This window comes from Triticum aestivum, chromosome 3A, assembly GCF_018294505.1.
Source record: "Triticum aestivum cultivar Chinese Spring chromosome 3A, IWGSC CS RefSeq v2.1, whole genome shotgun sequence".
Taxonomy (NCBI): domain Eukaryota; kingdom Viridiplantae; phylum Streptophyta; class Magnoliopsida; order Poales; family Poaceae; genus Triticum; species Triticum aestivum.
The window spans coordinates 13,166,106-13,189,664 of NC_057800.1; the positions used below are offsets into that span (position 1 = coordinate 13,166,106).

General features: G+C 42.1%; 2 protein-coding genes and 1 long non-coding RNA gene across 3 annotated transcripts; 2 read left to right on the forward strand and 1 right to left on the reverse strand.

The window, feature by feature from the left end:
• The first annotated feature begins 1,947 nt into the window (after positions 1 to 1,947).
• On the forward strand, positions 1,948 to 4,528 carry LOC123059841 (uncharacterized). Its single transcript, XM_044482364.1, has 2 exons — positions 1,948 to 2,481; positions 3,921 to 4,528. The coding sequence occupies exons 1-2, from the start codon at positions 2,377 to 2,379 to the stop codon at positions 4,335 to 4,337; spliced, it is 522 nt and encodes a 173-aa protein (XP_044338299.1). The 5' UTR covers positions 1,948 to 2,376; the 3' UTR covers positions 4,338 to 4,528.
• Positions 4,529 to 6,841: 2,313 nt separating this feature from the next.
• LOC123059842 (uncharacterized) lies at positions 6,842 to 11,332 on the reverse strand. The gene is made up of 3 exons (XR_006427609.1): positions 10,439 to 11,332; positions 8,918 to 10,082; positions 6,842 to 8,829 (listed from the first exon to the last, which is right to left on the reverse strand). It is a non-coding gene; the product is annotated as an uncharacterized lncRNA (long non-coding RNA).
• Positions 11,333 to 13,969: 2,637 nt separating this feature from the next.
• Positions 13,970 to 18,337, forward strand: LOC123059843 (uncharacterized). The gene is made up of 6 exons (XM_044482365.1): positions 13,970 to 14,064; positions 15,817 to 15,966; positions 16,115 to 16,249; positions 16,710 to 16,892; positions 17,503 to 17,563; positions 17,950 to 18,337. Exons 2-6 carry the CDS (start codon positions 15,832 to 15,834, stop codon positions 17,976 to 17,978), a joined length of 543 nt encoding a protein of 180 aa, XP_044338300.1. The 5' UTR covers positions 13,970 to 14,064; positions 15,817 to 15,831; the 3' UTR covers positions 17,979 to 18,337.
• The last annotated feature ends 5,222 nt before the right edge of the window (positions 18,338 to 23,559 follow it).

Sequence of the window (23,559 nt, forward strand, 5' to 3'; positions counted from 1 at the left end):
TAGCTCAACAAATTAAACAAAAAGGAAATTTCATATCGGTATGCATTGGCAGGGGAATGCTAGAACACGCAGATGTATCAGCTAGAGCACAATCTGTGTGAAAATAAAAGCTTCTGAAATTTGTTACAGAAATTTCCCTACTAAAAAGATAACTGAATTTTGTGTACTGGAAGTTTACAGTGAAGTTTCAGTAACTACAGTAACTGAATTTACAGTAAGATTTCTCACTCCATTACACTGCTATTAACTGTATTATTCTGCTGTTAACAATCAGAATTGACACTATATTATTCAATCAAGTTGATGTTCAGAACCTGTCATTTTCTTCCAAAACCTGTCAATTTCTGTCAGGTTTTGATCTGTCAAGTTGATGTCAAACTTGACACATAAATAAAATTTGACATCAATGAAATTTAGACGGTGAATATAGTTTGGACAGTACTCCATTGTCATATTTTCAGTGAGTAAAATTCAGTTTTGACAAATTGAAGCCTACTCTATTCTACTCCTAAATTCTGAGCTTGAGTCAAGCAGGGGATACTAAATGGTGGATGAGGCAACAAATTACACTTGAGTAAGAAACACTTTGATCATCATAAATACTCCAATTATTGTTATACATTTTTATGCATATTACAAGAAGTTTCATAAAACTTGATGTTCAGAACCTGTCAACTTGGTGTTCAGAACCTGTCATTTTCTATGTGCTTGTGAGGACAAGCTGTGTTGATCAGTGCTGGGATGCTAACACCACAAGAAAGCATGCATGCCATGTTCAGGCTTCTTTTTCTTAGTGCATATAGAAGTGGCAATTAATCACCACAAAATGGAGTGCATAGGTTCAGAATCGAAGCATGCATTTTCCATACATAAGTTCAGACTTGAAGCACGAAAATGTACTCCTCTAGGTTAGCAGCAAGAGCTTACATATGATCCATATGGCAAGGGTGACTTGACGCCATTACGAATACCTCGCCGTACTTCTTCTTCTTAATTATTTGAATTCTTTTTCTTCTTCTTCTTAATTATTTGAAATAATTTGAATTATTCTTATTCTTAATTATTTGAATTAATTTGGATTTATTTTTATTAACTAGGAATTATTTGAATTAGCTAGATTTATTTGAATCCATCTAGTCATCTTGCCACCATACAAAAAGACCCATACTTTCACCACAAAAAGACCCCAAAGTAGACAATGATACTGTAGTTAACATAACTAGGCATAGCAAGGCAGGGAGCAATGCTCTTCAACTCACCACACGAACTGAATTTTACTCAAACTGAATACTGTACTGAGCACTGAATGAGCAATAAAGGCACACAATTTAGAGAGCAAAAAATTGAACATTTCAGGATAAAAAACTGAAGATTTCTGAACACTTCTGAATGAGCATTTGTTATGATAAGATTTACTATTTCTCTTTAGCAAAGACTTAATATACAAATTCAGTTTTTAGGAAAGACAAGATTTACTATTTCAGTGAACATTCAAAGTCTGAACATTTTTAAATCTATTGAAGAATTAAGGAGGAGTACAAATTATTCAGGTGTGGTTCTGTTCCTTTTTTCAGTTTCAGCAGAACATTTATGTTTCTGTTCCTTTTTTCAGTTTCAGCAGTACATTGTTTCTGCAAAATGTTTCAGTAGAGCCTGACTGAATGAAAGAAGTAGAACATCTATCTCAACTATACAAAATTTTAGAAGACCAAAAATCAGTAGAACTTGACTGAATGAAAAGTTTCTCATAGCTGCTTTTGCTTGTACAGAGAGAGGGTACTCCGGGAAGAACATGGGCCGGTCGGGGATCCCTGTGCGCTACAGCATCTGCTCGCCCCCAACATAACAAGACCAGAATCAACAGAAGCAAACCACGGAGTTGCTGGCCAAAATAATTTCAAACAAAATGAAAGCTGACAAGGGAGGAGAGGACCTGCGTCATGTTGTTCTGCTTCTTGATGAGGGAGGTGAGGAGGGGCCTGAAGAGCGGGGACTCGAGGAGCATACCCAGTACGCCTTGGCGGCGAACGGAATCCCCTTCCTCCTCCTTTGTGGACTGGCGCACGGCCGAGGCGGCGACCGGCGCGTAGGCCCACGCACACCCGAGGTGGCGCAAGCGCAGCGCGAGACACTGCTGCTTTCCCCGTGCCTCCTCCGGCGTCGGGGGCAACGAGGAGGAGGTGTCGCCGCAGCGCGCAAGCAGGAGACGCAGCGGGAGGAAGAAGAAACAACTTTGGGGGTGAAAGAGGGGAGATTTGGGAGGCAGGCAAGGGGGCCAGGGGAGCTGCGCGAGGCAGGAGGTCTTTGGTCGGTGCATACTGTACACGCCCACAGCAGTTTGGACCAAACACCATCGCTGAGTATGAATTTGATCCCATGTTCAAGGACGTGGGACTTGACATGTCCGTTTATGGCTACCTGCTTCCCTTACTCGGCCATAAAGTAGCTCCTGCCGCTGATGCTCCCAACTCATCCACGCAGGCAAGACTTCTACTCAAACTCCTGACATTTTTTATGCCAAGCATGCTGCTACAATTATTGATTTTTTTAAAAGGTCAACATTATAAAATTATGATTTTTTAAAGGTGTGAACACTTCTTGAAACCACATGATTCTTTTTAGAAAAAAACAGGTGAACACTTTTAAATTACACCAACATCTTTTTTAAATAGACTAACACTTTTTTATAATCACATGAACTTTTTCGAAGTACACTAGTTTTTAAATTGCATAAATATGTTTTAATGGCATGATTTTTTAAAATATGTGAACATTTTTTAAAAATTGCATGTTTTTTAGAAGAATGAACACTTTTTAAAATGTCATGATAATTTAAAACAAGTACATGAATAATTTTCTTTAGTTACCTAAAACAGTTATTGTTGATTTGATTGTAATTTTTTACATAACTTTAAAATTAGAAAAGAGAGAAAAAGTACCTTTGTAAATGGGATGCATTAACAGACGCCCATTTAAGCATCACTCGGGCGATCACGTGCTTCCCGCTTGCTTAGAGCGGTGTATTGCAGTGCCCTTCCAAAAGTTTGATTGTGAAGATAAACGCAAGTAGAAAGGTATTACTCGATTTGAAATTGAAATTTAAGGTATTCGAACAGAATGATAGGTACAATTACGGATTGAAAGGATGTTCAGAACAAGACAAGTTTAAATCGAAATCACTGGTGGCACATCGTCATTAGGCATGCAGCACAATCGCTAAACTCAAAATCCAATTCTGTAGTTTAGCTAGAAGTTCATGGTTTTCCGGTTTTAACTTCTATGTGTCCGTGATGCGAATAGCATCAAATAGATACTACTGCTTTAATTTGCTCATTGGTAGAATATTCAGATCTGCCAATCGCGGGAATAGCTCATTGGTAGAATATTCAGATCTGCCACTCAAATTTTTCTTTAGATGATGGTCTGTGATGCCCTGATCTGCTGCTTTAATTTGCTTGTGTTAAATGAATAAGTCACAGCTCAAGAACTTGTGTAAAGAATAAAGATATTGTTGTCTTCTTGGCTACTTCCATAACCTGTGTAAATAGAATAACAGGGTTTTTATTATTTTTTCATGTGAGTGTAACAGTGAGGTGCTTTGTAGTGTATTGTGTCTGATTATGGACATGACAAGAAGACCATGATTTGCTTCTCAGTAACCCACTCAAATGCATTGTTCATTCCATTTTGAAGACTGTGATGCTGTCAATTTCTCTATGAACTTAAGTGCAGAACTAGTGATGTTATACTTGCTGTAGACCTTGAGACTGAATTTATACTTATATTTATATATTGAACTTCTGCTGACCTCTATTATACTTCTTCTATTTATCTGGTGATGTTATGCTTGCTGCAGCCCTTGAGATCTTTATATTGGATTCATGGTTTTTGTTCACACTCTTCATTTGTTCATTTTGTAGGTTCACACAAAGAGACGCAGCAGGCTGGTGCATGACAAGATGAGTGACCTTGTTTTCATCAAGTTCAACTCCAAACTGAAGGACAAGAAACTAAACAAACTCAAGGACCCCATTGAGAAGCAGGTGGTAGATGTTTTAGAAGATGATGAGAATGAATGGATCACTGGTGTGGTGCCTAATGGTGATGAAGAACAAGTTGAAGGTGAAGATCAAGATCAAGAAATTCCATATGCAAGCTCGCATGCTGGACCAGGAACTTCTGCTATTAATCCCCTTAAAAGGAAGAGGGGTGTCTATGGTAAGAAGAAGAAGATGATGATCCCTGTTACTCCTCAAGAAGATCTGCTCTCTGCTTCCTCTGCTTCAGAAAGTGACGACGACGAGGACACCAACATGAGTTCTGGTTCTGACATGTGAGCTTGTCGGTTTCTTTATGAAGTTCGTTTTGGCGCTCATGATTCTATCCTTTCCTGTGTGCTTTTGACAAATGAATTCTGAAGACTTTGTGATGCATGTAATGGACTATGGACATGCTGCTGTTGTTACTTAACTTCTGCCGAACTGCTGATGTTATGCTTGATGCAGTCTTGAATTTATGTTTTTATTTATCTGTTGAACTGCTGCAGATCTCTTCTGTACTTGTTATGTTCAAATTTATATTGAGAATCCTCTGTTTTCTACTGAAAATACCCTGTTTCCTGAGAAAAATATGCACATGTATTAGTATAGATGCATGATATACATGCAAAAGTACTGTAGCCGCGAAATGGCTTAGCGGCCGCTATAGCCGGCGATAGCGGCTGTAGCGTTGGCACAGAGCCAGCCGCTAAATGCCTTAGCCCGCGATCTGAAACTTTGCTAGTACATCATTGACATGTGCTGCAGCATCTTTGTTTACTGATAAGTGGGCTTGCCAATCTCTGTTGCTGCAACCTGCGCTTCGACAAAACATTGCCAAACCTCCTTTAACCCGGTCCGCTTTCAACCAATAGTTTTTGTCTGTGCTCTCGGATACTACAAGCGATATGAAGAAGAAGAAGGCGCCGCTGCCAGCACGTCCTTTCTACAAAGAGTACCTTCTTCCTAGAGCAGACCGATTCCCTTGATTGGCGTTACTCGCCTTACCCTCCTGTCTCCGGAAAGGTGAGAAATCCCCACGTGTTTCTTAAATCTCCACACCTGAGTCCATGGGTACAAATGTTACCTTTTCTGTTTGAACCACATACATATATATTCTAGTGTTGCTGCATTGTACCAGCAAACTGATTGCTATTGATGCACGTTTCTTTCTATGCTACAGATGGTAGCTCTCACATCCATCGTTCCATGTAATGACTCATTTCCAATTTTCATCACATTGTTCCATTTAAATAGACTTATGCTACCAAATGTTCCGTACAAACTAACTGTTTTGAAGACAAGTTTATGAACTGCCGTCTTGGATGTTACTGTATTGACCATCTCTTGTTTGTTGTTGGAAACATTTTCTCTCTTTTACCATAGCAGGTTGGCACAACTACTGGATACTGGCAGAGTGATGGTTGTTCAGAAGTCCCTGTCCGTGAAGGTGTGCACCCATGTATCTATATTTCGGGACAACTAAGTTCGAAGCATTTAGTTGTTCAGTATATATACCTATAAACCCAATGTCTTTTTGGAGAAGAACCATATCGATTGATGTAAACACAGTAAAGTAAAACAGAATCACAGCTTGGATAGATTTGTTTACTCGTTGATTAATTCAGATATCATGTTTGGTAATTTAACATGCCATGTTGATTATGTCTGTTACATACTTTTTTCTTCTTTTATTATTTCTGTTGCTGACACCCAATGTGTTTTACTTGTGTGACAGTTGCTGCTTTGAAGATTGCTGAGAACTAGCCATGTATGTGCCTAGCCAAGTCGCTCCCAGAAGATGAAATCAAGTCAAGATGTTTATGGCGGATCCTGATTTCCATATATTGAGATTACGAACCCATTACTAATAACTACTTGATCTAAAACATCTTATATTAGTTTACAGAGGGAGTATGTATTAGCTACAACTATCCTACATGTGGGCTGCATCTTCAATATCAACGCATGCAGGATATATTATTGTTAACTTGTGTCTGCGCTGCGCCACATATATCTATCCATCTATATAATGCAAGATGTTTGTTTGTGTCTGAGAACGAGTGGCAATCTGTCACCGATTTCATATTGTACAATGTATGCATAAGAACGGGAAAATTTTATCTGCAGTGGTGATTATTTCATAATACTGCTTCGATCATTTGCGGAATTTATCCCTTTTTTTGGTTTAAGAGCTTGATTATTGCCTGTAAGCAGGGATTAGGGTGTCGTGTGAGGGTCCTTTCAATTTATGTTCTGTTCCATTGATTGTCTGATTTTGTACTAGTTGACAAGCTGACAAGTTTGAGGACCAGAACAACGGGGCATGCACTTTGACCTGTGGGTTTCCTTTTAACTTGCAGGATGGCACATATTTTTCCATTTAGCACAGCTCGTGAAAGCAAATTTATGCTTTCACGAGAAGCAAACACACATTTCCCCCCTTTTTTTATTGAGAAGCACAAATCTTTTTTCTGTGAGAAAAAATTGCCCATAAAAAGTTGTTTTTCCTCCAAAACCTAAGGCAAATCAAGCGAAATCAAAAATCCAAAAAATCAATGTAAAACCAGAAAACGCGTAGAGAAAAAAATTCAGAGAAAGCGTCCAACATGTGACATGTGGTGGCAGCTGGATGCACCACTTGGCATGCTCCCAAGGCGCCAAAAGTGACCCCTGAAGATCCCCGTAAAGGTAACTTTCGGTTAGTTTGCTCTCGAGAAAAAGAAAGGAATCTTGGGTACCTACCAGGCCACCACACAATTAGTGAACGGAGCCGATAGTATTCAGGTCAGTGGAGTCCAAGATGCTGTAACATCACACTTGATTAGTTCATTGACCAAATGCAAACATGTTCAGACTGTATCCACACAACACAGGCATGAAGCATGGTAGTACTATGCAGATGCCAGACGTTGCCTCTATTCACATACTCAACTAATTCAGGAAAAGACATGGCAGCGTGTGAGATGAGCTTGCTATTAGCTTCCTTCTTCTCCATCCTGGTGATCGCCGCTGCAAGCGATGAGGCCGCGCTGGTTGCTTTCAAGGTCAGGCTCAGCAACTCCAGTATGCTTGCCTCTTGGAACAGCAGCGCCGACTTCTGCAGCTGGGAGGGCGTGACATGCAAGCGCAGGAGGCCGACGCAGGTGGTCGCGCTGAGCCTGCCCTTCCGCGGACTCGCTGGTACCATCTCTCCGGCCATAGGAAACCTCACCTTCTTGCAGAGGCTAAACCTGAGCTCCAACGAGCTCTACGGTGAGATGCCACCAAGCATCGGCAGCCTTCGACAATTGCAGAGCCTTGACATGGGGAACAACATGTTCTCTGGTATAGTTCCTGCCAACCTTAGCTTCTGCACCGGCTTGACAACCCTCATTCTCCACTACAATCAGCTCAACGGTCACATCCCAGTTGATATTGGCGATACTCTGACACACCTACAGGGACTCTCACTGATGGAAAACACCTTCACCGGGTTTATTCCAGCGTCTCTGGCTAACCTGTCATCACTGCATGCTGTATCTCTCAAGCGCAACCTGCTCCATGGCCCCATCCTGGACAGCCTTGGCAAACTCGCAGGCCTGCAATTCCTCAACTTTGAGGACAACAGACTCTCCGGTGTGATTCCACCCTCCTTGTACAACTTGTCATCACTGACAAACTTTGCCGTTGGTGGGAACAAGCTGCATGGCAACATTCCTGCCGATATAGGAGACAGATTTCCCATGATACAAGAATTTAGCCTTGATGATAACCAGTTCAGCGGAGCCATTCCTTCTTCAATATCCAATCTCACTACACTGGAAGGGTTATGGCTCTCACAGAACAGATTTAGTGGATTTGTGCCTCCTCGTCTGGGGAGGCTGCAACATCTCGTATTTTGTTCCTGCATGAGACAAATGTTGAAGCAAATGACAGAGAGGGTTCGGAGTTCATCACTTCAATGGCAAACTGCAGTCAGCTGAGAATCCTACTTATCGGCAACAACTCTTTCAGTGGACGACTGCCAAGTTCAATAGCGAACCTCTCGACAACTCTCGATTCCCTTTACTTAGGTTACAATAACATCTCTGGACATATCCCCTCAGATGTTGGCAATCTTGTAGGCCTTAGCATACTCGAGATAGGGCATACCTTCATGTCTGGAGGGATACCAGAGAGCATTGGGAAATTAGTGAACTTAGTTCAGCTGTACTGGGATAATAATAGCTTTTCAGGCCTCATACCCCCTTCTATTGGTAATCTCACACAGCTGGAATGGCTACTTGCGCCCAACAATAGCCTAGAAGGGCCTATTCCGGCAAACCTTGGAACACTGGAAAATCTTCAAATTCTTGATCTGTCCATGAATTACAAACTGAATGGCTCGATTCCTAAGGAGATACTGGGGTTGACTTCCCTTTCTTCTCAGTTGGATCTGTCATACAACTCATTATCTGGACCTCTTCCTTCAGAGGTTGGTCGACTGCACAATCTCAACAAGCTTATTCTGCCAGGAAACCATTTGTCCGGTGAGATACCTGATAGTATAGGAAACTGCATAGTGTTGGAATTCCTGTTGCTGGACAGGAACTCTTTCGAAGGAAGCATGCCTCAGTCTTTTGGGAATATAAAAGGGCTCCGTGTCTTGAACCTGACAATGAACAAGTTGTCTGGTGCGATACCTGATACGCTTGGAAGCATGCACGACCTAGAACAATTGTATCTGGCACGAAACAACTTCTCAGGGCCAATCCCGGCAGTTATTCAGGATTTGACCTTGCTGTCGAAAATGGATGTGTCCTTCAACAACCTGCAAGGTGAAATGCCAAAAGGAGGTGTTTTCAGAAATCTAACTTACATATCAGTTGCTGGAAATAGTATGTTATGTGGTGGAATACCTCAGCTTCACTTGGCTCCATGCTCCACCAACCAAACAGGCAAAAATAAAAGAAAGTGGTCAAAATCAATTACAATAGCTCTTGCAACAACAGGACCAATATTGTTGATCATTTCAGTGGTCTTCCTTACTCACATTTTCTGCAAGAAGACGACACGAGGACAGAAGGGCCAATTGCCGCCGATGCTTATCGGGGAGAAATATCAGAGAGTCTCTTACCATGCATTGTCAGCAGGAACTAATGGCTTTTCAGAAGAGAACTTGCTTGGGAAAGGAAGATACGGTGTTGTATACAAGTGCATTATGGATGACGAAGATACAAGTACAACCGTGGCTGTAAAGGTTTTTAACCTTCAACAATCAGGATCTTCCAGGAGCTTTGACATCGAGTGTGAGGCGTTGAGGCTAGTGCGTCATCGTTGCCTTTTAAATATTATCACTTGTTGCTCGAGCATAGACCCCCAAGGGCAAGAGTTCAAGGCACTAGTTTTTGAGTTCATGCCTAATGGTAGTTTGGAAGATTGGCTTCATCCAAAATCTGAAGAACTCACTTTAAGTAATACGCTCAGCCTAGCTCAGAGGCTAGACATTGTTGTTGATGTTGCTGACGCAGTTGAATATCTTCATAACCACTGTGAAGTGTGAACCATCAATCATCCATTGTGACCTCAAGCCAAGGAATATTCTTCTTGCAGAGGACATGAGCGCCCGTGTTGGAGATTTTGGCATCTCAAAAGTACTTGGCGAAAGCAGAATTGGCAATCAAAATAATTCAAATAGCACAATTGGGATAAGAGGTAGCATTGGATATGTTGCTCCAGGTAACTGAAATTCTTGTACTCTTTTTGCTCCACATCATTGATGTACTTTGTCATCAATTCTTGTTTCAAATATATTGCAGAGTACGGGGAAGGCTCTGCTGTCTCGACTGCTGGTGATGTGTTTAGTCTTGGCATATTGTTGCTTGAGATGTTTACTGGAAGGAACCCAACGGATGACATGTTCAAAGACTCACTGAATCTGCACAAGTTTGCTGACGATGCTCTCGGCGACAAAACATTAGAGATATCTGATTCAACAATTTGGCTACACCCAGAACTAAATGCTAGTATTGCAAGTAACAGAATCAAGGAATGCTTGATTTCCATCTTCAGAATCGGCATATCCTGTTCAAAGCAACAACCAAAAGACAGAATGCTGATAAGAGACGCCGCAGTACAGATGCACGCAATCAGAGATGAATACCTCATGTTTTCAACTGAATTATATGTAACCTAAAGAAGAGGCCACTAGTTTTTGCAGTTATTCGCAAGATCAATGAACAATGAGCTAATATAGTTAATTATCAGGAATAAGTGTAACTTTACAACCACACATGGTGTTGAATATCTTTCAGATCTGTATTTCTTCGTGCAAGTGTCATACAAATGCAAAATGTATGTATCTATTTCCTCTATTGATATGAAATGTTTGAGCCTCCATGCCAGTGGGCATGCCAAGTACATAGCTTATTGCAAATTACCAAGATTGTGAGATGACCCCAAGTACTTTGCAAGGACACAGAGCCCATTTGTTGTTGTCCAGCTTAAAGCTAATATCTACAGGACGACACAAATGTACAACCATAAAAAAATTCCTGTCAATCAAATACAAATTATGACGCCAGACATGAAAAATGGCATAAAAAGGGTCAGCCAGATAGTATATATAGTACTAAGCTAAAAGCAACATTACTATTTCACAACCCCAGTTTACTGAAAGTAGCACCACACAGCACCTGAAATTTCACACTCCGATTCATCAGAACTGAATAACAGGCTTAGCAGGTCTGCTCCAATCTGGAATTCCACACTCACATGGATTTCCCCACAATCTCCATCTAGCAAGAAAATAAATCACATAACAGAGACCACTATTTATTCCAGATAGCAGCACCTAGTAATTCCCCTTTACAACTACCCCACTAAACAGTAACCATCACCCATCCATTCCAATTAGCCCCTGCCACAGTGCTGCTGCTATTCTAGTCCAGGTAACCTAAGTGGATTTCGATAGCAATTAACAACACTAACTACCTCTGCTCAATGAAATTGAATGAAACCTAAGAGGAGTTGAACTTGGTTGCGAGGGCCCCGACGCCCTCTGATCCGAGGTGGCATTCCTGGCGAGCTCCTCGAAGGTGGCGTTGATGGAGGAGTTCGAGATGGGCATGTTGCCTCGGAGGGGATGGAAACCAAGCTCCCGCTCCCGCCCCTTCCCCGAGAGATCCTCCTCCGTGGAGGGCCTCTTCTCCGCCTTGGGCTCTCTCTCCCCCCGGCCGGAGTCTTGTCCGCCTCCTTCGCCGGCTCCTCCTCCCTCCTCCGCCATGGGCGTGTCACGTGTACTGGGATAAACTTTGTCTAAAAAAAAACGTGTGCTGGGATAAACGGTGACAGTGGGCTTTACTGATAGCATCTCCTGCCCACAAACTGCTGTGGCCCGTGCCCAGAAAACTGTCATTTTTTGCTAAAAAAAGAGAAAACGGTCATTTAGTTAGAGCATCTCCAGTAGCTTGTCTATATCACGTGAGCCCAAAACAGGCGTCCAGCAGCTTGTCTATATGATCGTCCAAATATACACATCTTCTAAATTGGCCTCGACAATGTCCATGCTTGGACAATGTGAATGCGTTGTCTAAACTCAGCTGCAGTCATGATTTCTTTCTCTCCCTAACGACGACCCATCTGTCATGGTCCCTGTATATAGACATTCTGATGCAAAACTGAATGTGTATATGAGGGGATCTTTTTAGACCATTGTCTATATGAATATATAGACATTTAAATATACACATGCTATTGGAGATGCTCTAAGTCATATGCGACTAGAAAGGGCAGATTAATACATGAGTGAAAGCAATTTGGCACCAAACCTGTCAGCAGGGTTATAAAACTGCAGAGTTTCCGGATTAATATTCTACTACCTCCGTGCCAAAATATATGATGTTTTTGGTAGACAAAACTAGCCTACCAAAACGTCATATACTGTGATATGTGCATGCCAACTCATGACACTTTGTTACTAAGTCCATTTGATTTTAAATCTGTGCTAGGCGTCATATAAATCCAGCCTAGTATTTCCTAATCACTAGCTATTGTGAATCGGTTTAGTCCCTAATCCTCTCCTAAACAAATTTGCATTTGCTTCCTGCTGATTAAGATACTAAAAAACAGACCAGTCATGCATACATGTGTGCACTAATTAGATTCATATATGTTTATACTTTCCTTTTGGCTTAATATACATATATTCTCGACTGGGAAGCATCTATTATGAAATCAAGTTATACCCACTGAAAATAAATTGGCTAGTATTATTTATTTATCTAACTTGTTAAGTTGTTTTTTACTATTTAATCGTGACCTTCATTTGCACAAGGTACTCTGAGATGTCCTCTTTTAGGTTTGTAACCCTCACTCATGGCGTTCACTTAGAAATATGACTATTGAACAACGACTAGAATAACTGCAACATATTATGAATGTCAATGAGAAGGGATGCAACACGTTCCAGCCGCCTCCCCCTGGCTTCTCCCCTCAAAAACTTAGGGTTCCTCCGCCTCTCGCGGTGTTGTCGCAGGTGGCGGCGGGCTGCGGTGCGGGTTTGTGTTAGGGTTTGTGTCTTGCTCAGGAATGCGAGATAGTGGTGGCTCCCTGAAGATGGAATAAGGTTCTCCCCGCCTATTCCCTATTTCGGTGGTGCGTCTAGCAACGTCGGTGGGCGTGTGAAGATGTGTCTTTGGTGGATCTGCTCGGATCTGGTTGTTGTTCGTCTACGTGTGTGTGTTCAAGTTGGATCTTTTCGATCCACGCTATTCTCCATCAGCAGCGGTTGTTGTTCTGGTGCGCTGGTCCTAACGGGCCTTAACACGACGACTTTTCAACTGTCTAGTACAACAAGTTTTGCCCGGCTCCGACAAGGGAGGGGCGATGACGGCGGCATGCCTTCGGCTCGCTTCAGTGCTTGTAGTCGTCGCTAGGTGGTCTGTGGATCTGGGTGTAATTTTTTATTTTTCCTGGTATTTTGTTGTATTGCCATGATTGAAAATGAGTAGATCGAAAGTTTTCTTGCAAAAAAAGAGAGAAGGGATGCTTCACATCTTTTTTTTGAAGGTCAGATGCTTCACATCTTGAATCTCACATGTTCTACACTCCACTTTATTTTGTTCAGAACTATTATGATATTAGTTTGCCTACGAGTCACATGTTGCCAAGTCATTACTAAGCCTAACTTGCCTCGTTTACAAATGGTTAAATACGTTTGTCCGAAAATACACTAGACACCACTATTAAGATATTAGTTAGAAAATAGATTTTAGAGATCACTATTTGATGATATAAATATAAAACAACAAATTCAAATACATAAATATACATAAGCTCGCCGCGCGCCCGCTCGGCTGTGCCCCCGCTCGGCCGCTCGCGCGCCGTGGCCGTCACGCACTCTCGGCTGCGCCCCCGTTCGTCAGCTCGCCCCGCAGCTCGGTCACGCCCTCGCTCGCCAGCTCGCCATGACCGCCGCGCCAGCTAGCCCTGCACCCAGCGCGCGCTGCCGTTCACCCCGCCCGCCTCGCGCGCCCCTGCGAGCTCGCCGCTGCTCTGCCCGTGCGGAACGACATGCGAACAGCCTAGTAGTCCACGGCGAGCAGGAGGTGGTCGAGCGGGACAACAAGAGCGGTAGGTGCGTCGGAGCAGAGCAGTGCGCCTTGAGGCGCGCCTCGGCGTCAACGCAAAGGAGGAGAGAGGTGGGGTGGGGTGGGCCAGCGAATAAATTAAAGAGAGGGAAGTGGGTGGGCGGGGTGACAGGTGGGTCAGGCCAGACACAGGCGGACGAGGCGGGCGCAGAAAACGTCAGCTTTGTGTTCGCTTCCGGCCCAAATGTGACCCAAATTTAGGATGAAATTGAAATAGATCTGCAATTTGGGCCGACATTTTTGTCCGTTTTAATCTAAATAGACATGGACTGATGATTTGGGTCCGTCCGTTGAAGTAGCTCTAAATCTACCCGAATTGATTTTTTTTAACAGAACCTGAATTTGGGTCCCCGTCCCCGCGTGCCCTCCTCGGTCTCTGCCGCGCGTGGCCTCCGTCGCCGTCCCAGGGGTTCGAGGTATTATATCTTAGTTTTCATCTAGCGATTAGATTTGTTAAAATTCCCCTGGCCTCCGCGGTTAGTTAGATCCGCCCCTGCCGCTGTCTCCGCAGGCGAGCAGCTTCTTTGCAAACCCTAGATCTGGAGTGGCTAGGTTGTCAAGACTTCGTAGGTAATCTTGGTTGAGTCGACCGGCTTGATTTGATTTAGGGAACAGTTAGCGCCTTTCTTGATCTCGATGTACCCACTTTTTCATGCTATAGTGCCTCTGCTAGTACAGAATCGCCATGTGCTGCTGCATCTTTTTTTATACTGATAAAAGGGCTTAGACAATTTCTGCTGGCTCTTCTGCGGGCTCCATGGGTGGCAGTGATGGACTTCCCTCTTGGTTGTGTGGGCGGTTAGAGGTGGAGCGGCGGGTTCCGGGTGAAAACCTTTGTCCGTGTGGACTCGGCAGCGGCGATGCCTAGCGCCGTTCTTCCGCTTGGGGCGTTGTCGTGGAGCTTAGGTGTTATAGGGTGTTAGCATGGCGTTGTTTTCAGTTCTTCCTGTTCTCTCTCTTGGTAGCGTAGTCGTGTGTGGCTTGCGTGATCTGATTATCCTAGTATAGGCACTGTGTGAGGGCTACTTGATCACCTTGTATCGTTCGCCCGTGTACTTTGTTTGGTTGTTGATTTATATATAATAAAGCAGGCGAAAACCTCTTCCGAGAAGACAATTTCTGTTGCTGCAACCTGCACTATAACAAAACCCGACATTCTCTCTTCTGCACCAGTGCTACTGTTAGCCATAACTTGCCTTTACCTGCTTTCATTTGCATTGCTTTCGTCGTGCTCTAGGATGCAACAGCCTACAGGCGAGATGGAGATGAAGAAGGCGCCTCTGTCAGCGCCTGCTTTCCACAAAGAGTACACTCTTCCTAGAGCACAACAATACCTTGATCGACACTATTCACAACGCCCTCTCTCTCTCCAAGGATGATTACTCCAAAAAGGTGAGACAAGCCCTGCATATTTCTTAACCTGAATCCATGGATACAATTGTTGCCCTTTCTGTTTGAACTGGCACTCGGCAATATATTATGGATAATCACTTGCATCTGGATGGGTCTAGTTTGCATCTGAACAGTATGTTCCTTGGTTCCCAAGACCCTTTTGTTGCTAATAGAGGTCTATGTATCTTCTCATTTTAATTTGTCTAGCTAGGTGTAACCAACTACAACGTAACTGGGTTGGTCAACTGTTCCTGAAAATATTTTTCTTGGAACTAAACACATGCTGTAGGGTTTCAGATGGTCCATTGCATTGCTGTTTTTTAGGCTGCAACATATATTATGGACTCCTCTGGACTGTATCATGGCTAAATCGTGATGATACAAGCAGGGCTTATTGCTGCATATCATTAGGCATGCAGCACAGGGAGTAAAGAAGCAGCACACACGTACGTAATGCATATTTTTGTAAACCAAAATCCGCTTCCGTAGTTCGGCGAGCAGTAGCATTTTTTCGTGGGTTTTTTGGTTTTAACTTCTCTGTGTTTACTTTGTGATGCAAATAGCATCAAATACTACTAGTACAGCATTGCCATGTGCTGCTGCATTTTTGTTTACTGATATAAACAGGCTTGCCAATTTCTTTTGCTGCAACCTATACTTTGATAAAAAATTGCCTCTTCTGCAGCAGTGCTATGGATAATTACATACTGTCTGTTTCTGTAGCCGATACCTACCTTTAACCCGCTTTCATCACTTTGTTTTTGTCTGTGCTCTAGGATCCTACAGGCGAGATGGAGAAGAAGAAGAAGGCGCCGCTGCCAACACCTCATTTCCACAAAGAGCGGCCTCTTCCTAGAGCAGAGCGGTCCCCCGATCGACGCTACTCGCCTTACCCTCCTCCGTCCATGGATGGTTGCTCTGGAAAGGTGAGACAATCCCCACACACTTTTTAATGCGAACACCTTAAATCCTTAATCCATGGATACAAATGTTACATTTTCCCTTTTTAATGTGAACACCCTAAATCCTTAAATCCTTAATCCATGGATAAAAATTGTAATGTTCTCATTGCAGAATGCTGGATCTTGGCCCCTTCACCTGACTTACTATGGGCCTCCATCTGAAGACCTTCATGTCGACTGGCGCAATAATGACGGGGTTGTGGACATGGAGCATTACAGCACAGAGCTGTTTGCAGCGATGGACAAAGTGAGCATTGCGTAATACTCCCTCTGTAAACTAATATAAGAGCGTTTAGATTATTAAAGTAGTAATCTAAACACTCTTATATTAGTTTACGGAGGGAGTATAATATTCCATGCGAAATATCTCTCTCCCTTTATAAATCCCGTTCATTTTTAGATATTAGAGGAGAACCCCCCAACCCCCCCCCCCCCCCCCCCCTCCGCCCGCCCATGCATCCAAAGATCGATGCGGTCAATTGTTTAATTAGTACAAAGTAATTTATTGATCATAGTCAAAATAAATGGAGTATAAAAGAGCAACAAGGTACATGCATAAAACTGAAAAGTAGATCTCGATTACATAGCCTATATATAGGGTAAAATATGTTTCTTTCTTGTAATCTCACTGCCAAAGAAATCCTTGTTATTTCAAACACTGTTGAATTAAGGTAAAATGTGACAGAGCTGTTTTGTTCGGTTTGCAGCATAGTTTTTGGTCGATGCACACTTGTACACGCCCACAGTTTGGACCAAACGTCAGCGCTGAGTATGTGATTGATCCTTTGTTGAAGGATACATTCCTTGCCAATCCCCGTTTTAGCTACCTGCTTCCCTTGATCGGCCACAAAGTAGCTTCTGCAGCTGAGGCTCCCAATTCAACCACGCAGGCAAGACTTCTACTCAAACTCCTGACATTTTTATGCCAAGCTAGCTGCTACGGTTATCGATTTTTAGGCCTCTTTGGATTGTAGGAACTAGAAAATATAAGGTTATGTACAAACAAGAGGCATGCATGCTTTTAAGTGCAACATGATTGCAATTTTGTGAAAATCCCAAAGGAAACAAAGGGACACCACTTGGCGGCTTCAACCGACAGAGTGGAGAGAACACATATAGTATCAAATCATTACTACTTCCCTTTTTGACTGGCAATCAAATGGTTACTTTGACCACATATGTCTTCTAGTGTTGCTGGTACTGTACCAGCAAACTGATTGCTATGCACGGAGATTATTTTGGTTATGTTAATTTACAGTCTTGTTATTGATGCATATTTCTTTCTATGCCACCAATTGTATCTCTCACATCCATCGTTCCATGTGATGACCGATTTCCAATTTTCATCACATTGTTCCATTTAAATAGACTCACGTTACCAAATGTTCAGTACAGACTAAATGTTCTGAAGTCAAGTTTATGAACTGCCATCTCGGATGTTACTGTATTGATCATCTCTTGTTTGTTGTTGGCAACATTATCTCTCTTTTACCTTGGCAGGTTGGCACAACTACTGGATACGGGCAGCGTGATGGTTCTATAGAAGTCCCTGTCCGCGAAGGTGTGTGCCCATGTATCCATATTTCGGGACAACTAATTTTGGAAGCATTTGTTCAGTATATATATAGTATATACCCAATGTCTTTTTAAGAAGAACTATATCAATTGACTTAAACACAGTAAAACAGTAACAAAGCTAAGATATATTTTTTACTCGTTGATTAATTCAGATATCATTGATTGGTAATTTAACATGGCATGTTGGTTATGTTTGTTACATAATCATGGCTTCCTTCTCTGTTAGTGAGAAATTTTACCTTAATTTTTGGCCTCTAGTTTGACAACCGGTGTGATGCAAAAAGAGCAAATGAAGAAGTTTCAATGTTGCTCATACTTTTTTCCTTTTACTTCTGTTGCTGACACTCTGTTTTGCTTGTATGATGACAGTTGCTGCTTTGAAGATTTCTGACAACTAGCCACTAATGTGCCCAACCAAGTTGCTCCCAGAAGACGAAAATCAAGATTTTCATGGAGGACCCTGAGTTTCATATTGAGATTACGAACCCGTTAGCAGTAACTATATGTATTAGCTACATCTACCCTATGTGTGGGCCGCATCTTCAAGATCAATGCGTGCAGGATATATTAATTTTAACTTGGTGTCTGCGCTGCGCCGCATCTATCTATATAGTGCAAGATATTTATAAGCTTGGTTCAGGTTGTGTCTGAGAAAGAGTGGCAATCTGTCACAGATGATGCCGTTCGTCTTATGTATGCATATGAACTGGAAAACTTTATCTGCGGTGGTGACTATTTCACAATGCTTCTTCGATCATCTGCGGAATTTACCTCTTTTGGGGTCCTGGTCTTCTAACCCTGCATGCACGTTGCACGTTACTGTCTGAAATAGATCTAAGGGCTTGATGATTGCCTGTAGGCAGGGATCAGAGTGTACATATGAGGGTCGTTTTCATTTGTGTTCTGTTCCATTTATTGTTTTATCGATGTAAAGCCATTGACAAATTGTCCTCTCCTTTGGGAGATATACTGGGTGCAGCCCACCCAAAGTGACTTTGCATTTTGTTCCTTTTTATCTTCTTGTAATAACTTGGGGTTTTCAGCAGCCTGACAAGAGACGCAGAGGATGGGCAAAGTGATGACGACGAGAAACTAGTTTATTTGTCTGGGCACTGACATTTATTTTCAAACTAGCACGGTGTCCCGTCTAACCGTCTTTAATCTTCTATGGTTCTTGGAGCTTGTGGTCAGATAACCACAATGTGCTCGCATAGTCGCATTCCACTAACATATATATGTGGCATAGTCACATTCTTCTATGTTTTATGGGAACATATATATAATGCTAGATACCTCCGTATTTAGACAAATCCAAGACAAGTCTAGATACCTCCGTATCTAGACAAATCCGAGACAAGTACTCCCTCCGTCCGAAAATACTTGTCATCAAAATAGATAAAAGAGGATGTATCTAGATGTATTTTAGTTCTAGATACATCTCTTTTTATTCATTTTGATGACAAGTATTTTCGGACGGAGGGAGTAATTTGGAACGGAGGGAGTATGTTTTATGGGAACACGCACTAAGATAGAAATGTCCGGGTTAATGTACTTTGCCCAAAAAACAAAAATAAATAAATAAGGAGGGGGTAATGTTCGCCCATACCACTGAAACAGCTGGTACATACGTACTACTCAATCAACCTGCAACTTTTGCTCATTGTGAAGAGTAATTAACACACACTGGGAGATATCGTAATCAAGGACGGTGAAACGCTGGGATCGCTTCCGCTAGCAGGCTGCTAAGCACATGCATTAGCCTCTTTTCCTTGAAGACTAGGTCGCGTAACCTTTGCCGCTTCAAGCGAGCGGCAACTTACATCCCGGCTAAGATAGATAGGCCGGCGCCGTTGACGAGCACCACGTACCAAGTGAGCTACATAGGTATCCATGCTCTCGATCGATGGCCTATAAAGTCCATGAGAACCATGCATACAAACGCACCCGTCTCAGATAATCACCAGAACGAAAGACACTACCAAGACCATACTAGTATAAGCTAGGAGCAACACCGTGAGTGCTTTCGCAATGGCGAGGCGCCTGGGAGTCGTGCTGGTTGTGGCGGCGGTCGTTCTTCTCCTTGTCACCGCCACGGCCGCCCGGTCCGACAAGCCGGGGGCGCACAAGGAAGACAAGCCCAAGGGGCCTGCTGAGAGACCGCCCAAGGCCCAGGGGCCCAAGCTGAAGGAGCCCAAGGAAGACAAGCCGAAGGGGCCTGCTGAGAGGCCGCCCAAGGCCCAAGGGCCAAAGTCGAAGACAAAGCCGATGCACGTTAAGTGCAGCGAGAACTGCAAGAAGGACCTCAAAATCGCTAGTTAATGCTAATCCTTGGAGAAGTCATATCCCACCAACGCACTACATGTGCGTCACTTGTTGCAACCTTTGAGTTTGTTCTTTTTTCGTATATTTGTTTTTTCAATAAGGTTCATCTTTTGAACCGTGTATCCAAATTCTGAACTATTTTAATCATTTGATTTTTCGCGTTGAGATCTTTGAAATTAGATCACATTTTAATAGGTTTCTACAATCTTTTTCAAAAAAAATCGAAAGAAAAACCAAGAAGAAAAAACTGAAACCGAAAAGAAAACTAAAAAACAAATGCAAAAAAATGAAATCTGAGAAAAGGAAAATTGAAAGAAAAAATTGAAGGCCAGCAGCACAATTGCGTTTTCATTCTTTTTGGAAGCACATGTTGTGCTTTTCTTGCATAAGAAAAGTTGTGCTTCTTGAGAAAGCACATGCTGTGTTTTTTATTTTTCCAGTAGAAGGGTAGTGGTGCTTCCCAAAAAAACATTTTGTTTTCACGAAAACATTTTTTTTATTTAAGTTACATAAGTCGAGGATTGAATATAAGATCTTTTGAATCTGATACTGTATTAGTTTTCATGTATCAACTATTAGAGCCAAATGCCTGAGCTAATGAAGATGATTATAACCCACACATACTTCAACACGTTTAACACCAATGGAGTTACTTCTTTTACAGGGTAACACCGATGGAGTTACTTAATTACTATGTTCTAACGTTGATCGATCATGTTGATTCATGGTTTCCAATTTTCATCATATTGTTTTATTTAAATAGACTTTGATGTTACCAAAAGTTCAATACAAACTAGCTGTTTTGCAGAAAAGTTTGTGAACTACTACCACCCCCTTGGATGTTACTGTATTGATCATCTCTTGTTCGTTGTTGGCAAAGTTGTCTCTCGTTTATCTTGGCAGGTTGACACAACTACTTGACACCGGCAGAGTGATGATTGCGTTGGTTTTCAAGTAGTGATCTACTCTCTCTATCTCTGGAGAACCCAAAACACACACACGGTGAAGGAGAAACAGAGCAGGAACACAGCCACACAGAGAGAGGTTTTTGCGATGCGTAAAGTGTGCATCTTTTCTGTCTATTCCCTTTATTCAGTTGCATAACGAAAACGAGAAACTCGCCATGATTCAGTATATGTGTGCGCCATCCCACAAGCCTAGATCATGCCAAGCCTAAAGCTAACAAACTGAGTTAAAAAAAAGGCAAGGCCGCAGCGAGAACGCAGCTCACTTCTGGCCGATTCAGTTGACGTACAGAACAACTAAACTAAACTTATTTAGCTACTGAAAAAAACAAGCAACGACTGAAACTGCAGATACGTCGAGGTTAACATTGACAGATTGTTCAGAAGTCCTAGTCCGCGAAGGTGTGTGCCCATGTATCCATATTTTGGGACAACTAATTCCGAATCATTTAGTTGTTCGCATATATACCTATATACCCAATGTCTTTTTGAGAAGAACTATATCGATTGACTTAAATGCGTAAAACAGAATCAAAGCTAGGATAGATTTGTTTACTCGTTGATTAATTCAGATATCATGATTGGTAATTTAACATGCCATGTTGGTTATGTTTGTTACATAATTATGGCTTCCATCCCTAAAAAAAACATAATCATGGCTTCCTTTTCTGTCTGTAATTGAGAATTTTTACCTTGATTTTTCGCCTCTAGTTCACAACCAGTGTGATTGATGTAAAAAGAACAAATGAAGAAGTTTCAATGTTGCTCATACTTTTTCACTTTTACTTCTGTTGCTGACACTCTGTGTTGTACTTGTATGATGACAGTTGCTGCTTTGAAGATTTCCGAGAACTAGCCACGTATGTGCCCAACCAAGTTGCTCCCAGAAGATGAAAATCGAGATGTTATGGAGAATACTGAATTTCATTTGAGATTACGAACCCGTTGCTAGTAACTACTCCCTCCGTTCCTAAATATAAGCCTTTTAAAAGGTTTTAAATGGACTACAACATAGGGATGGAAACGGAGAGGAAATACGAAAACAGAAACGGAAATTTGCAAAATGGAAGTGGAAGTGAAATTTTTTATGTGGAAACGGAAACAAAAACGGAACGGTGTTTTCCCGTGGAACAGGCGTGGAAACGGAACTTTCCGTTCTCGTGAATATGGAATTTCCTGTTTTACTATGGACCTATGGCTGTTTTGTAGTCCAACCACCAAACAACACACAATTATACAATGAGTAGAATGGATCATTTGAGCCCAACTTCTACTACCACACATGTACTCAGCTTGACCCTATACTCAATTGTCCAGTACTACTACAATACTATGCTAAGTTGCTAACATAATGATATTATTTTGTAGCCTTGTTAACAATTCATTAAATTTGTTTGTGTTTTGTGTGTATTTATCTATGATTCAAGGATTTTTTAAGTTCCGGTCAACACACACTTCTGTTTCCATGTCCGCTTTGTATTCGCTCAGTGTCTGTTTCTGGTACTATCTGTTTCCGTATTCATTTTTGAGGTTTCTGTATTTGTTTCCGCTTCTGCAAAAAAATATGAAAACAAATATGGTAGCACCCAGTTCCGTCCGTTTCCGCTCCGTTTTCATCCCTACTACAACATATGGATGTATATAGATATATTTCAAAGTGTAGATTCACTCATTTTGATCTGCATGTAGTCCCTTGTTGAAATCTCTAATAAGACTTATATTTGGGAACGGAGGGAGTATATTTTTTAGAAAAGGAGGATGACCCCCGGGCTCTGCATCTGGGAGATGCATGCGGCCATTTTATTGATTATTCTGGAGGTACAAACTAGTACAAAAATATGTCTGAATCCGCCATCTTGACAACATCTGCCGCTACTCGAATCTATATGATGAAGGGGTGCAAACTGGACCAAATACCTAGACCTCTTACCTAAGCCTAACATCTAAAGTCGGAGGCCCCGACCGAGCCACATACCGGGTCCGGGTCATAAACCGGTCCGACGCACTCACATCTGTCGTCGCCGCCATCTTCTGAAGGAAATATGCCCTAGAGGCAATAATAAAGTTATTATTTATTTCCTTATTTCATGATAAATGTTTATTATTCATGCTAAAATTGTATTAACCGGAAACATAATACATGTGTGAATACATAGACAAACAGAGTGTCACTAGTATGCCTCTACTTGACTAGTTCGTTAATCAAAGATGGTTATGTTTCCTAACCATAGACAAAGAGTTGTTATGAGAATGATGTGATTGACTTGACCCATTCCGTTAGCTTAGCACTCGATCGTTTAGTATGTTGCTATTGCTTTCTTCATGACGTATACATGTTCCTATGACTATGAGATTATGTAACTCCCGTTTACCGGAGGAACACTTTGTGTGCTACCAAATGTCACAACGTAACTGGGTGATTATAAAGGAGCTCTACAGGTGTCTCCAAAGGTACATGTTGGGTTGGCGTATTTCGAGATTAGGATTTGTCACTTCGATTGTCGGGGAGGTTTCTCTGGGCTCTCTCAGTAATGCACATCACATAAGCCTTGCAAGCATTGCAACTAATGAGTTAGTTGCGAGATGATGTATTACGCAACGAGTAAAGAGACTTGCCGGTAACGAGATTGAACTAGGTATTGAGATACCGACGATCAAATCTCGGGCAAGTAACATACCGATGACAAAAGGA

Coding starts and splice junctions, on each gene's coding strand:
- LOC123059843 (XM_044482365.1), top strand. CDS start 15,832: ATGGAGAAGAAGAAGAAGGCGCCGCTGCCAACACCTCATTTCCACAAA. Junction 15,967..16,114: donor TGGATGGTTGCTCTGGAAAG/GTGAGACAATCC, acceptor TTCTCATTGCAG/AATGCTGGATCTTGGCCCCT. Junction 17,564..17,949: donor AGAAGTCCCTGTCCGCGAAG/GTGTGTGCCCAT, acceptor GTATGATGACAG/TTGCTGCTTTGAAGATTTCT.
- LOC123059841 (XM_044482364.1), top strand. CDS start 2,377: ATGTTCAAGGACGTGGGACTTGACATGTCCGTTTATGGCTACCTGCTT. Junction 2,482..3,920: donor CTCCCAACTCATCCACGCAG/GCAAGACTTCTA, acceptor TTCATTTTGTAG/GTTCACACAAAGAGACGCAG.